Genomic DNA, 13,521 nt, shown 5'->3' with positions numbered 1-13,521 from the left:
TACATTATTATTATTACTGTTTTTTTTTTTTTTCGGTTTTTTTTTTTGTTTTTTTCTTTCTTTTTTTTTTTTTTTTATATATATATACGTATATATAAAAAAGAAAACGCCGAATAATTGCGCCGGGAAGCGCCGTCCCTTTTATTGCTGCCGCGCCGCGGGGAGCGGAGCCAAACGGAGCCGCAGGGGCTGCAAGGAGATCCGTGCTGCGCTCACAGCCCGGCCCCCGTTTGGGGGCATTTGGGGCAAAAAGGAGCGGAGTCGGGCGTGGGATCCCGAGAGCCGACGAGGCGGAGAAGGGCTGACCCCAAACCGCGGGGGTTTGGGGCAGATTTCATCCTTTTCGGCGGTGAAATCATCCTGGTGGGAGTCGGGGCGCTTTTTAAGGCCTCTTTTGGGTGTGAAATGAGGAGAAACGGGGGCGAGGGTTCGGCGTTTCGGAGTGGTTGGGAGGAGACGGGGCCGATCGGTGGTGAAATCGGGCTGAAAAAAGGCAAAACGGGGCAGAAAAAGGCAAACGGAGGTTTGGGGCACGGAGCAGCGGTGCGGCGGTCGGGGGGATTTCAGGCACCGAGGAGCTGAGAGCGAACGGCGGCGGAGCCCGGAGCCGGCACCCAGAATTTCCTCGTGGAAAAAAAGTGAAAAAGAAGGGAAAAGAAAAAAAAAAAGAAATAAAGCAAACAGAAAAAGAAATGAAGCAAAGGGGGGGGAAAAAAAAAACCAAACCAAACCGGCGGGCGGAGCCAGCAGTCGGCGCTGCTCCAGCGGACGTGCGGAGCCGGAGCCAAGCGCAGCGCTGCGGGGAGCTGGGGGGCATCGATTTGGGTGAAATCCCCCCAAAAAAGGCCAACGGCCCAGCGCTGAGCGCTGCGTGTGCCGACCTCGAGGTGCGAATCCCTGAGCTCCGCGTCGCGGCGCCGTCAGCGCCATCCTCTGTCGGGCTGCGGGGATGGAGACGGGTCCGAATTCAGCATCCCAGCCCTGCTGGTACCACCCTCGGTTTGGTTGTAGGGATGGAGACGGTTCTGATCCGCGCATTTGGCGTCGGCGCCGCCCGAATTCGAGGTTTGGGGTGCGGGGTCCCAACGCAGCGCTGTGGCTCTGATGGTCCCCTCCTGGCTTGGAGCAGCGCGGAGTGCGTGGGGTTCGGCCTCTGCACTGCGTTTCCTCCCATCCCCGCCATTCCTCCAGTGGGGTGAGCCCCAAATTCTGCCTTTTTCAGGTGGAAATTCCTGGGCAGGGAGAGCTGCTGCGCTCCCCCAGTTCTGCGCTCTCCAAAAATCAGCGTTTCCCAAATTCAGCGTTCCTTGAATTCATCGTTCTCCAAATTCAGCTCTCCTCGAATTCAGCTCTCCTCGAATTCAGCTCTCCTCGGAATCTCACCATCCTCCAACTTCAGCCTTCCCTCCATTCGGCCTTGCCCAAACTCGATGCTCTCCAAACTTCGGCGCTCCCCAAACCGAACCTTCTCCACCCAAACTCTGCCTTCTTCACACCCAGCCTTTCCCAGCGCGGCGGCCGCCGTTGTGCAGATCCGCTGGGAGCGGTGCGGCACGGTGCGCACACGGACACACGGACACACGGACACATCCCAGCCCCACGGAACACGTCCGTGCCACGGGTGGGGGCTCACCCACACCGAAGTGGGGCAGCGGTGGCTCTGGAGGTCACTGCCTTCGTGTGGAGCAGGGAAGAGCGGTAAGGCAAGGAGGGAACGAGCCGACGCTCCCCGAGGAAACCAATCCTCCTGCGGGCACTGGAAAACGCTTCGTTTGGAGGAGCACACAGTGCCTCCCCAAAACCCCCCCGGCGCCTTCGGTGCGGTTCGGCACAGCCGCGGTGCCCCGATCCTTCCGCCGCCACGGAGCCGTGGGGGCACAGGGGTGGGGACCCCCCTCCTCCTCCTGCTTGTTTGCCGTAAGCTCCTGCCGCAGCCGTTAGGGTCGGGGTCTCGCCGCGCTCCGCCCGATGAGGGGGGGTCCGCCGGCCCGCAGGGTGGGAAATAACTTAAAGAAGGAAGAAGAAGAAGAAACGTCACCTCCGCGGCCACGGCGGCAGAGTCCTCTTTGGCCTCCCACGGCTCTGACTCCGACCTGCTCGGCGCTGAGGACGGCCGGGGCGGGGGAAGAGAACAGAGACCGATCAGATATTCGTCATCAGCGATTTGTTACAGATTCTAATTACACAGCCGACGACACCCGCCGGCCCCGCCGCTCCGCACGCGGCGCTGGACCCCCCAAGAACCGCGGGGCCGAGCGCTGCGGGACCCCCCCCCGCCTTTCCCCACTCCTTGGCTCGCCGTTCGGCTCCGTGAGGGTCGCTGTTATCTGTTCAACGTCCTCGCTCCAAGGCCGCCGTTGTGATTGGGGGCAAGGTAGGCGTCCGTGCGGTGGACGGGCGACGAGAAGGGGGAGGAGGAGGAGTTGTAGGAGGAAGAGGGGGTGCGGACGTTCTGGCCGCCAGTCTGAGGTTGCTGCAGGTTGAGGATGCTGTCGATGGCGCTCTGGAGGTGCTCGTTGAGCGAGTCGTCCTGCGGGCTGTCGCTGGAGAAGCTGGCGTTGTCCACCTCGAAGGACTCGGACTTCCTGCGCTTGGCGGGCGGCAGCGGCACCTCCCAGGTGAGCTCGGCGCCGGGGCCGTGGTCGGGGGGCTCCGTTTTGATCATCCCGTGGTAGAACTCCTCCTCCACTTCCGCGAGTTCCTTCATAAGGCCACTGGTAGAGTCGTCGCTCTTCTGCGGGACGGGGCTGCCGTGCAGCACCAGCGAGCGCGCGTCGGCGCGGCCGAAGAAGAGCAGCTTGGAGCTCTCCTCCGCGCGGCTCCTGTCGGCCGCGCCGCCCTCGTGGCTCTTGTGGGCGGCGATGACGCCGCGCGACCCGTCCTCCTGTTTGAGCAGCACTTTGTCGGCCTTGGCAGCGCCGCTGCCCTTCTCGGCCGGCTTCTCGGCCACGAAGGCGTCCACGTTCTCCCGGTACGTTTTGCGGAGGGGGAGGCGGCAGAAGGTGACCGGCTTCTTCTCGGCCGGCGCGGCGCTGCCGTGCTCCACCGTGCCGTTCATCTGCCCGGCGCCCGCGGCGGCCGAGTGCTGCTCGGCGGCTTTGATCACCCTGCAGACCGGCGGCGGCTGGTGGACGGGGTCCAGCGCGGTGTTGTGGACCACTTTGCTGAGCCCGGCCTCCTGCTTGATCTTCAGCTTGAGGCCGATGCGGCTGCGCGCCTCGTAGGTTTTGATGGGCGGTTTGCTGCGCGACGGCAGCGTGTCGTCGTCGCCGTCCAGGCTCGGGGAGGCTTTGGCCCACGTCACCGACGGGGATCCGCCGCTGTGTTTGATCACCAGCTTGGTGGGGTTGATGGCCGTGGCCGTTTGCACCGCCGGAGCCTTCGAGCTGTCGGCCGCGGGCGTGAGGCCGGAGGAGGAGGAGGAGGAGGAGGGCTGCAGAGCTGCAGAGGAGAGGCTCTGGGAGCGGGACGACGAGGAGACGTACTCATCTGGAAGGGAAACACGGCGCGGGGGTCAGCCTGAGCCCTCCAGGATCAACAGGAGTCCTCCAGAGCATCTGACAAGACGGCCACAGGCCCAGGGAGCACCCCAGGGTCTCCTAGAGCTGAGCGAGGGGCCCCTCCAGGGCACCCTGGAGCCCAGCTACAGCCCCGCAAGACAATGGGAGTCCTCACTGTCCTGGAGGGCACCATGGGAAGCTTCTAGGAGGCCCTACAGCACAACCCCAAGCTCTGGAAACACACTGCGGTGCCCCTCAAGACATTGGGAGTCCTGGGAAGCCTCCAGGGCACCCCAGAGGAAAACCAGCAGCTCAGAGATGACTGTAGAGTGCCCGACGGGACACCTGTGGGTCTTGGGAGGCCTCTAGGGTGCACTGGGAAACTTCTAGGGCGCTCTGGAGCAAACTGAGGAGCCCAGGGAGCGCTCTGAGGTGTCCTAGGGTCTACTGGGAGGTCCTTGGGTCTTACAGGGCACATTGGGAAGCCTCCAGGCCATTCCAGAGCGCAACTAAAAGCTCGGGGAGCATTCTGGAGCGCCCTACAGGACATCGGGGGGTCCTGGGAGCCCTCCGGGGCGCCCCAAAGCACACCGGGTTGCTCAGGGAGTCCCGTGGAAAGAACCAGGGGCAGAGCTGTGGTGGGAGCCCTCACTTCTGCAGCTAACAGAACCAGCACTTGTGGGTCTCGCAGCACCTCTTGTGAAATGACTCCAGGCTTTGCTGAGCTGCCTGCTTGTGCTGGGCTTACTTTCTGCCTCCCGGCCAGCTGCTATTGCTCAGTCCCTCCTCCCTCTGGGAAAGGTCCTTCCTTCCACTTCTGATGAAGTTTATCCCTTAACGAGCTCGCCCTGGGGATACGCAGTGACTGAACACAAACCTAAATAAAGAATCTCCAGGGCAGCCAGGAACAACAAGCAATTTGTCAGGGGCCTGAACGCTGCACTTTGTTTAAAGCTTCAGGCTGCAGCCCCACCAGGGGGAGGAACAGACTGACAGCTACTGCCCCATGAAGGGGAAGGGACGGACTGACGGACGGAGCTGGGAACTGCCCTGCCCTGAGCCCCGTGGGGCCTCTGAGGAGGACAGCATGAAGGCACGCAGTTATAAAGGCACAGAGGCAAAGGAGAGCACTTCCCACCTGGCTTCTCCTTCGCCAGCTGCTTATCGAGCGCCAGCATGGTCTTCTCCTCCTGGATGAACATGCGGTCGATCATCACCATCTCCGCAGAAGGGCTGACTCTCTGTAGGGCAGGAAGATGAAGAGGAAGAGGGGAGGGCAGGGAGGAAGAAGGGCTCGTTAGAGGACAGGGCCGGAGCAGCAAAGCGCTGTCTTGACGCAGGCTGCGAGGTTAGCATCACCCTCCCTGAGTCCTCCCCATCCCACTCAAAGAGAGCTCAGAGCACAGCCGCCTTCCGCTGAGCTCACGGCGCGATAAGCATCAGTTACGTGCAAAGCCCGAGCTGCAGGGGCAGGAAAGCTCTTCCTGCCTTTGTCAGCACGGAGAGACCGAGCTCCCCGCGGCCCCACAGACCCCACAAGGTGGGTGTCCACGTGCTGTGGGCCCCCCGGTGCGTGGGGAGGACGCCTTACCCTGGACTCCTCGAGGAGCAGCAGGCGGTATTTGTTCAGCATTGCTTGCGTGCGCTTCAGCAGCTGCGTGGACACCACTTCAAACTCCTCATCCACTGCGAGGAGAGCAGAAAGAGAGGGGGAGAGTCTGGGGGGGGCTCTGGGGCACAGAGCTTTGTGGGGTGGAAGGGGGAGCTTTATGGGGCGGGGACTTTGGGAAGCCCACTGTGACAGAAGGGTTCCTGGTAATTGCTAATTGCTGTGAGACCCCTGGGGGTCGTTAAGTGCCCACACCACAGCTCAGGGCTGTGTTGCAGTGGTTTCTCAAAGCACTGCATTGAAACGTCTTTAATGGAGTGCTGGAAAACTTCAGGTCAGAATCCCTGGCAAACCTCGAGTGCCGCCCTGGGAATTTGTGTTTTTCTGGAGCAAAGGCACGGAGTTTCTCCTTTTTTAGTACTAAAAAAAAAACTCTGCCTTTTTTTTTTTTCTTCCCTTTTTTAAAATAAAGCTATGCCTGCTCTGCTGGCAATGCTACGACATCACGGCGAGGCAGAGCCTCCAGCCCTCACCCTTCCTGTAGTCCTGGGCGGAGGGCAGCATCCCCTGGTAGACGTGGTAGGGCAGCAGCCTCTGCAAGGCGTCCTCGAAGGAGTGGAAGGAGGTCTTGTAATCGGGATGCAGCACTGCCCCCTGATGTTTGTGCAGCTGCTCCAAGAAGCTGCAAGAGAGGAAGAGCACAGAGCTGCTGCGGAGCTCAGCACGCGCTGCAAGGGTGCGATCCCCACTTTCCCCACTGAAATGGGACAAGGCCAGGATCTGTGCTCGGGATGAGAAGGAGCCCCAGAAGGATTTTGGAGGAAAGCCCTCGGGAGGAGCACTCTTTGACACTGCAGGACAGCACTGCACCTCCCAGGGAGAGGCAGCAACAAGCAGACCCTCAGCTGAGCGCTCCCTGGGCACAGCTTCACCCAAACCCCCCATGGGACGCAGACGTCCCAAAGCTGCAATGCTTTGGCCCCCCCCTCAGCCCCCAGAGCTGCCGCACTCACCAGGCCTCTTTGCTGGGCTGTAGTGTGGGAGTTTTCTTCAGGCTCCCCAGCTTGCTGTCATACTTGGGGGAAAGAGAGAAGAGAGGTGAGAGCAGAGGTGAGAGCAGCTGTGTGGGTGAGCACATCCGTGCTAAGGGGAGTTCTGCCTCTTTGAGGGGATTAACAACACAGAACTGTGAAGGTTGGAAGTGCTCTAAACAGACAGGGAACGGGTTTAATTGCTTCAGAACTGGGGAGATGAGCAAAAGGAGAAAGCAGGGATTGCCAGGGACTGTAAGCAAGGAGCGGAGCGGCTTTGGGATGGAATTCATTTCCACGTGAGCTCACCAGCTGCTGGCTCTGCACCGAGGGCACGAGCTGCGACAGTCCCTTCCCCACCACCTGGATCTGCAGCGGCCCCTTCCCCAGGTTCAGGCCCGAGACGGAGCTGATCACCCCTGGTTTGGTCTGCGGGAGGCACAGAGAGAGCGTCGGCGTTTGGAATCCCAGCAAGAACTCAAGAAGCTTTCGTTAAGTAATTAATTCTCTCACAGAGCAAAGCTCCCCTCCCCAGAAGCTCCGTCAGCATCAGAGGGAATGGTTTTAGCTGTGAAAAACGCATGTGGGGGGGGGGGGAAGCTGTTCCAGGGGATGGATTCCTCCTTTTCTGACAAAGCGCAGCGCTGTTTGATTGCCCTCTGAGTTCCCGTGGGGTGGAAAGCTGTGACCGCTCGCTCTCACCTGCACCGGCTGCGGCATCGCCAGGGATGCTCCTGGCTTCCCCGTGGCCGTGGGCCCCTTCCCGGCAGCGATGGGCACAGCAGCACTGGAGAAGGGTTTGCTGTCAGAGGGAGGTGGGGCGGTGCCACCTGCGGACACAGAGCGCTGGGTCAGGGCCCAGCTCAGTCCTGATGGACTGAGGTTCCCCCCAAGGATGCTCAGCTGGCAGTGATTGAAATGCTGAATTCTGCTGTGCCTCAGCAGACGTGCTCACTGCTCTTTGCTTTCAAAGCAAGTTGAAATGCGCAGCCCTTACTTTGCCCAGCACTGACTAGCTTCATTACCTGACCACGAGGAGACTCCAAAGTGCAGCCTGTGCTTCCATCTCAACTCGGTTCAACCCAACCCAACCCAACTCAACCCAACCCAATTCATCCCCATTCAACCCAACACATCCCCAACCAACTCAACCCAAACTCAACCCAATCCAACTCATCCCCACTCATCCCAACCCATCCCCAACCAACTCAACCGACCCATCTCAGCCCAGTTCAACTCAACCAACTCATCCCCACTCAACTCAACCAACCCAACCCCACTCAAGCTAACCCAGCCAACTCAATCCATCCCCAACCAGCTCAATCCAACCAGCTCATCCCCACTCAACCCCACGCCACCTGACCCAGCCCAACCCAACCCAATTCATCCCCCCCCCAACCAACATATCGCCACTCAACTCAACCAACCCAACTCAACCCAATCCAACTCATCCCCACTCATCCCAACCCATCCCCAACCAACTCAACTGACCCATCTCAGCCCAGTTCAACTCAACCAACTCATCCCCACTCAACCACTCAAGGCAACCCAGCCAACTCAATCCGTCCCCAACCAACTCAATCCAACCAGCTCATCCCCACTCAACCCAACCCAACCCACACTTTGCCACTCAACTCAACTGACCCAACTCAACCCAATCCAACTCATCCCTGCTCAACCCTAACCAACCAACCCAACTCACAAGCCTACACGGAGCAGCTGACAGAAGCATCCCTCACCCTGCTGTCCAGACACAACAAACAAACCCACAATGGCATGGAAGGCAAGAGGAGCGACACGTCTAAAAACTCACACCACTCTCAGGCTCCCAAAAACACGAGCGTGAGCGGGCTGTGCAGTTCTATCACCCAGAGCCCTGCGTTGGTCGCAGCTGCGGAAAGTTGGCTCCGTGGCTGCTCAACAGCTCACTGAATTCAGCTTTTAGGGAGCAAGGCGTGTAAAATCCCTGCAGCACGCCCTGCCCCAAACATCAGGGCCCCAGATTCCCTCCTGGCACACACCTGCACTGGAGGGCGGCCCGCTGTGGCTGTGCGCGGGGCTCGGCGTCGCCGTCACCGTCACCGGCTGCCCCTGGCTGCTGACCAGGACGGAGGAGGACTGGCTGCTGAACTGGCTCAGTGCTGGGGAGGCCTGGCTGGTGGGAGTCTGCTGCTTGGTCTGCAGGATGATCCCCTGCGGCACCTGCGTGGGACGAGAGGCAGAAGGTGAACACCGTGCCCCCAAACCGCTCTGCTCAACCGGCCTCAGCTCAGCTCTGCAGCGACCCTGAGGGGAGGAACGCAGCCCTCCTTCCCTGCTCTGTGCTCAGAGCTCAGATGCAAAAGGAGGGAGGTTGATGCTGGCTGAGCACGCGCCCTCCAGACCCACTGCTGCCAAGAGCCCACGCGAGCCGGGCGCCCGGAGGGGAACTCTCATAATGAACCTGCAATTAAACACACCGAGCTCAAGAGCTGTCCCTGCCACTCCATTTCTTCCCCCCCCACCCAACCCCCAGGTCTGGTGTTTCTCCATGCTGGATGTTCAAGCTCATTTTTCCCAGGCAGGCGCTGAGGAAGCCCCAGTGCCAGGAGGGCACACAGCCCCACTGCTCCCCAAAGCGCCACAGGGTCCCACAAGGACTGGAGCGGCGCGCTGTGGGGACAAGTTAATCCGTCACCACAACACCTCCTCTTAATTAAAAGCCACTGATGCCTCATTTCCCAGGCAGATCCTCTCCTGCGAGCGCCGAACGTGATGGTGTGCAGGAGGTTCTGCACAGCGTGGTGCCGGGGGACGCAATCAGCAGCACGAACGCAGCCAGGGGATCAGATGCGTCGTGCCTCAATGCGCTCCGAGCCACGGCAGTGGGCACAGCCCCACGGAACCAGCGACCCCACGGAACCAGCGACCCCACGGAACCAGCGACCCCACGGAACCAGCGACCCCACGGAACCAGCGACCCCACGGAACCAGCGACCCCACGGAACCAGCGACCCCACGGAACCAGCGACCCCACGGAACCTGAGCCAGCTGCTCGGCTTTGGAGGCCACTGCAGGGAGGAAGCGGGCGAGCTTTGGGTTTGGTTTGGGGTTGTGTTTGGTGTGGGTTTGGCTTTGAGTTGGGTTGGGTTTGGTTTGAGCTCAGGTTTGGAGTCGTTCTGGGTTCAGTTTGGGTACGATTTGGCTTCAGATTTCTTTTAGGTTCAGAGGGTTTTGGCTTCAGGTCCTGCTCTGGGTTTGGGTTCTGCGTGGGGCCCCACGGCTGCCCTACACCGAGCGGAACGACGACCCCGGCCCTGGATGGCACTCATTTACCTGCTGGAACCTGTCCAGAATTTGCTTCTGCTGAGGAGCGGGATTTGGGATTGCTGAGAGGGGTTGGAATTGGCCCGGGACCATCTGAAAGCTCCTCTGCTGCTCTGCGGTAAGGTGCAGGGCCGGGGCGGGGGGGCCCTGGGGGGGGAACTGCAGCTGGAAGTGGGGCGAGTGGGGGTCCGGGGAGGGCGCGGGGGGAGGACGGGACGGCGGGCGCAGCGGGACGTGCGGGGAGGCGGAGAGCTGCCCGGGGACCCCGAAGACGCCGGGAGCCTGCGGGGTGCAGGAGCGGGCGGGGGGCTCTGAGGGGGCGCGGGGCTGGGATGGGGGGCGCGAATGGGGACGAGAGGGGGGGCGGGAGAGGGGCTGGGGCTGCGAGGGGGGACGGGAGGGGTGCGGGGAGGGCGGAGGGGGGAGGTGGGCGGCCGGGAGCTGCGGGCTCTCCCCCAGGGGAGGATGAGGTAGCGAAGGGGACGGGGAGGCTCCAGGGAGCTGCTGCTGCCCTGCGGGTAACTGCAACAGAGAAGGAAAGAGGCAGAGGTTAGTCGGAACGCCGGGCCTTCGTGGTGCCCGCCGACGCCGAGACGTCCGTGTTAACGAGGCTGGAGGGGGGTTGGAGCACTCAGCATCTCATCCCACTGAGTTATGGGGCAGAAGGAATGGGAGGAAGGGGGTGAGGAAAGGGCTGGCGGGGAGAGGGGGGAACACAGTGAGTGAGCAGCGATGGGGGCAAGCATTAGTGGGAGCTCAGGAGCAGTGAGAGGCAGAGGGGGGGTGTGGGTGGGGATCAATGGATGGATGGGGGGACAGGAGGAGCCCCTGGGCCCCAAGGTTTGGTTTAAATCCTCCATCTCAGGTCTTCCTGCTCCTATGTGCGCACAGATCCACCCCGCAAAGCTCACCACAAGGAAAAGCTCCAAGGTGAACAGGGCAGAACCAAACGCTGGGGGACTCCTTGCAGCCCCCCCACCTGGGTTTAGGGCTGCAGGTTCCTGCTGTAACGTTTGCTTTCTGTGCAGCCCCTGAGGTTGGCTGGGCCGCCTCACCCCGTCCCCGTGGCCACTCCTGTGGGAATTTCACCCAATTCCACCAAACCAAACGCAGAACCCCCCAGGGCCGCGCGCTCTGACAGCCATCGGAGGTCGTGGCCCCAGAGTTGGGTCCCCAAATCCCTGCTAACAGCTCTGATGGGCAGAACCTCGGCTGCGGTGGAAGGGGACTGCCAAGACCAAACCCAAACCCGCCTACAAACCAAACCCTACACCGACATCGGCATCACTGCTCAGAGCACAGGAGTTCAAAAGGAGAACTCGGCAGCTTTGTCCCAAAGCGGGGCAAACAGAACTCATCACTGACTTCCATCCACAACTCCGGCGCTTTGGCAGTGATGGATCCGGACCCACGTCTACAAACGGATGCCATAAAATCACCCGGAACGGCCCAAACCCGGCACCGAAATGCAGCAGAACCACGGGATGCACGGGACGTGTGCTGCCCAACGGCGCGCTCGCGTCAGCCCCGAGCTAAACAAGTGGGCTGCCTGGGCTGAGCCACAGCCCAAACTCCGGGAGGAGACGGGCAGTGCTGCACGGGGGGCCGTGGGGAGAGCAGTGCTGACACCTCCCAGCGAGGGGCTGAGCTCGGGAAGGAGCACTTTGGACACACGGAGGCTCAGGGCGCCGCTCGCCCTCCCCGACAGGAGCGAAGCGCCGCGGGCTGTACTCGCCTGCTGCAGGAACATCTGCATGGAGTCCTGGTTGATGACGGCCCCGGCGGCCGTTTGGCCCAGGATGATCTTCTCGGGGCTGGAGGCCAAGCCGGGGCTGGGCTGGGAGGCGGCGGGCAGCGGGGCGGGCGGAGGGGCGGGCGGGGGGGGCTGCACGCTGAGCTGCAGCGGGGCGGGCGCCGCGGGCGGAGCGGCGGGGGGCTGGATGGCCAGGATGGGAGCGGGCGGATCGGCGGCGGCGGAGGGCAGGAGGCCGGCGGCCGAGGTGGGCTGCTGGGTCAGCAGGCCGGGGCTCTGGCTGCTGCCCGAGGGCTGGATGCTGACGGCCGGGCCCAGGCCGTCGGCCGCGTTGAGCATGGCCACCTGGCCGGGCAGCGTCACCCCCTGGATCACCGTCTGTCCCGTCTGGCCGATGGCGGCGGCGGCGGCGGCGCCGGGCAGCGAAGCGGCCACCGAGGGCTGGCTCTGCGTGGTGAGGCCGCCGGCCAGAGAGACCGGCATCTGGAAGAGCGCCGGCTGCCCCACCTGGCCGGGCTGCAGCTGGATGGGCGCCGACAGGATGTGCGCCGTGCCGTGGGCGTTCTGCGAGGTCAGCACCTGGCCCAGGTTGAGCTGCCCGGCGATGTTCTGGTTGGTGAGGATCTGCGCCGGCAGCGCCTGGTTGGCGATCAGCTGCCCGCCGGGGCCCTGGCTGGTGATGATGTGCGCCTGGCCGCCGCCGTGCGACGCCGTCAGGATCTGGCCGCCCACGTTGGCCGGCAGCGCCGAGAGCTGCTGCGGGATCTGCACGGCCGAGGCGCCCGCCAGCTGCCCGGGCAGCAGGAATTGGTTCTGGCCCTGCAGCATGGCCTGCGGCACGTGCTGCGCCGGGATGACGATGCTGCTGCCCTGGTTCAGCAGGTGCACGCTCATGGGCTTGCTGAGCGCCTGCTGCTGCGGCGGGGGCTGCTTGAAGACGTTGGCCGGGAGGCCCTGCGGGAAGCCCGACAGCACCACGTTCTGAGCCGGCTTGCCGGCCATGAAGGTGAGGTTCTGCTGCGCCTTCTGCTGCTGCAGGGCGGCCTCATTCTGGATGGTGAGCGTGGCGTTGTTGGAGCCGAAGGGTTTGGGGGTGATCTGGTAGAGCTTCTGCTGCAGGACGCCGGCGGGTTTGGGCTGGATGGGGGTGGGCGTGCGGTGGATGATGACGTTCTGCGCCTGCACCAGGGGGCTGCTCAGGTTGGAGGTGACGGTGAGCGGCTGCGAGCCCTGCGTCCCCGAGACGCCGCCGAACACCGGGCTGCCGTTCAGCGTGGTGGTGGCCACGGCCGGGAGGTTCTTCTGGATGACCAAGCCGGCGCCCTGCGGGGAAACGCCGGCCGAGGTCAGGGTGACCTGCTGCTGCTCGGGAGCCGTCTGCGTGATGTAGCTGCCCACGGGCACCGTGGCCACCTGGGAGGGCTGCACCTGCTTGGCGATGATCTGCTGCGCCGGCTGGTTGATGGCCATCACCTGCTGCCCCACCACCTGGATGGGGCCGATGCCCAGCGCGCCGCCGGGGCTGCCGTTGGGCAGGCCCTGCAGGTTGGAGATGGGTTGGATGGTGACGTTGCCCAGGCCCACCTGCTGCAGGAAGGGCTGCACGCTGATGGCTTTGTTCACCACGTCCGCCCCCACCGGCTGCTGCACCAAGGCCTGGTGGGTGAGCACGGCGGGCTGCTGCAAACCGATCAGGTCGGCGCCGCCGGAGAAGATCTGCGGGGCGCCGTCGGAGGCCGCCTGCACCACGGGCTGCAGCGTGGGCAGCTGGAAGGAGCCCAGGTCCAGCTCGGCCTCGGCCTCCAGAGTCTGCTCGGTGATGTTGGCCTCCTGCAGGCTCTGCTGCAGGATGTCGCAGGGCTGCTCCGAGCTGGGCAGGTTGGCCCCGCCGCCCGCCGGGGAGCCCAGGATGTCATCCTCCAGGAAGTCGAGGTCCACGCTGGCGCTGGGCTGGCTCTGCTCGGCCGTCAGGTGGTTGCCGGAGGATTCCTGGACGTGCAGCTGCGAGGGGTGGGGGGAGGAAGAGGAAGGCGTTGAGTTACGGGGTGCCGGGGGCTGCCCTGCTCCGCTCTGCGCCCGCCGGCGGCACCAGAGGGCAGGGAGGAACCCGGGGGAGATTTGCTGAGCTGAAAAAGTCAAGCTGAAAAAGTCAAGCACGGGGAACAGGAAAGGAGAACGCAGAGGGAAAGGGATCGTGGAGCTCCCGGCTGCCCCATGGAGAACCTGGGGGAGGGGAGGAGAAAAAGAGGATTTGAGCTCTGAGGGCAGCGCCGTCCCGACCCGCGGGTGGAGAGCAAGGGAGAGTTTTGTGCCCAGAAATGG

At 62.9% G+C, this 13,521-nt stretch overlaps 1 protein-coding gene and 1 long non-coding RNA gene across 6 annotated transcripts in view; one reads left to right on the top strand and one right to left on the bottom strand.

Annotated features, from left to right (window-relative positions):
- Positions 1-93: 93 nt before the first annotated feature.
- Positions 94-13,521, bottom strand: part of BICRA (BRD4 interacting chromatin remodeling complex associated protein) — a 21,155-nt gene continuing 7,727 nt past the window's right edge. For 4 of the 5 annotated variants that reach the window (XM_090130011.1, XM_090130012.1, XM_090130013.1 and 1 more), the window contains 10 exons: positions 11,182-13,200; positions 9,456-9,968; positions 8,162-8,342; positions 6,843-6,970; positions 6,450-6,569; positions 6,123-6,184; positions 5,643-5,791; positions 5,092-5,186; positions 4,639-4,741; positions 94-3,489 (listed from right to left, as the gene is read on the bottom strand). In XM_090130011.1, the coding sequence (XP_089986137.1) occupies positions 2,324-3,489; positions 4,639-4,741; positions 5,092-5,186; positions 5,643-5,791; positions 6,123-6,184; positions 6,450-6,569; positions 6,843-6,970; positions 8,162-8,342; positions 9,456-9,968; positions 11,182-13,200 (4,536 nt within the window). In that variant the 3' untranslated portion in view covers positions 94-2,323. The remainder of the gene's footprint in view (positions 3,490-4,638; positions 4,742-5,091; positions 5,187-5,642; positions 5,792-6,122; positions 6,185-6,449; positions 6,570-6,842; positions 6,971-8,161; positions 8,343-9,455; positions 9,969-11,181; positions 13,201-13,521) is intronic. The other variant, XM_031608503.2, reaches the window with a different exon arrangement.
- Positions 8,340-11,187, top strand: LOC149913395 (uncharacterized). The gene is made up of 3 exons (XR_016461306.1): positions 8,340-9,564; positions 10,312-10,376; positions 10,475-11,187. It is a non-coding gene; the product is annotated as an uncharacterized LOC149913395 (long non-coding RNA).

This window comes from Phasianus colchicus, chromosome 38 (assembly GCF_987193195.1).
Source record: "Phasianus colchicus chromosome 38, bPhaCol1.hap1.1, whole genome shotgun sequence".
Classification (NCBI taxonomy): domain Eukaryota; kingdom Metazoa; phylum Chordata; class Aves; order Galliformes; family Phasianidae; genus Phasianus; species Phasianus colchicus.
This window is presented reverse-complemented; position numbering and strand designations above follow the sequence as displayed.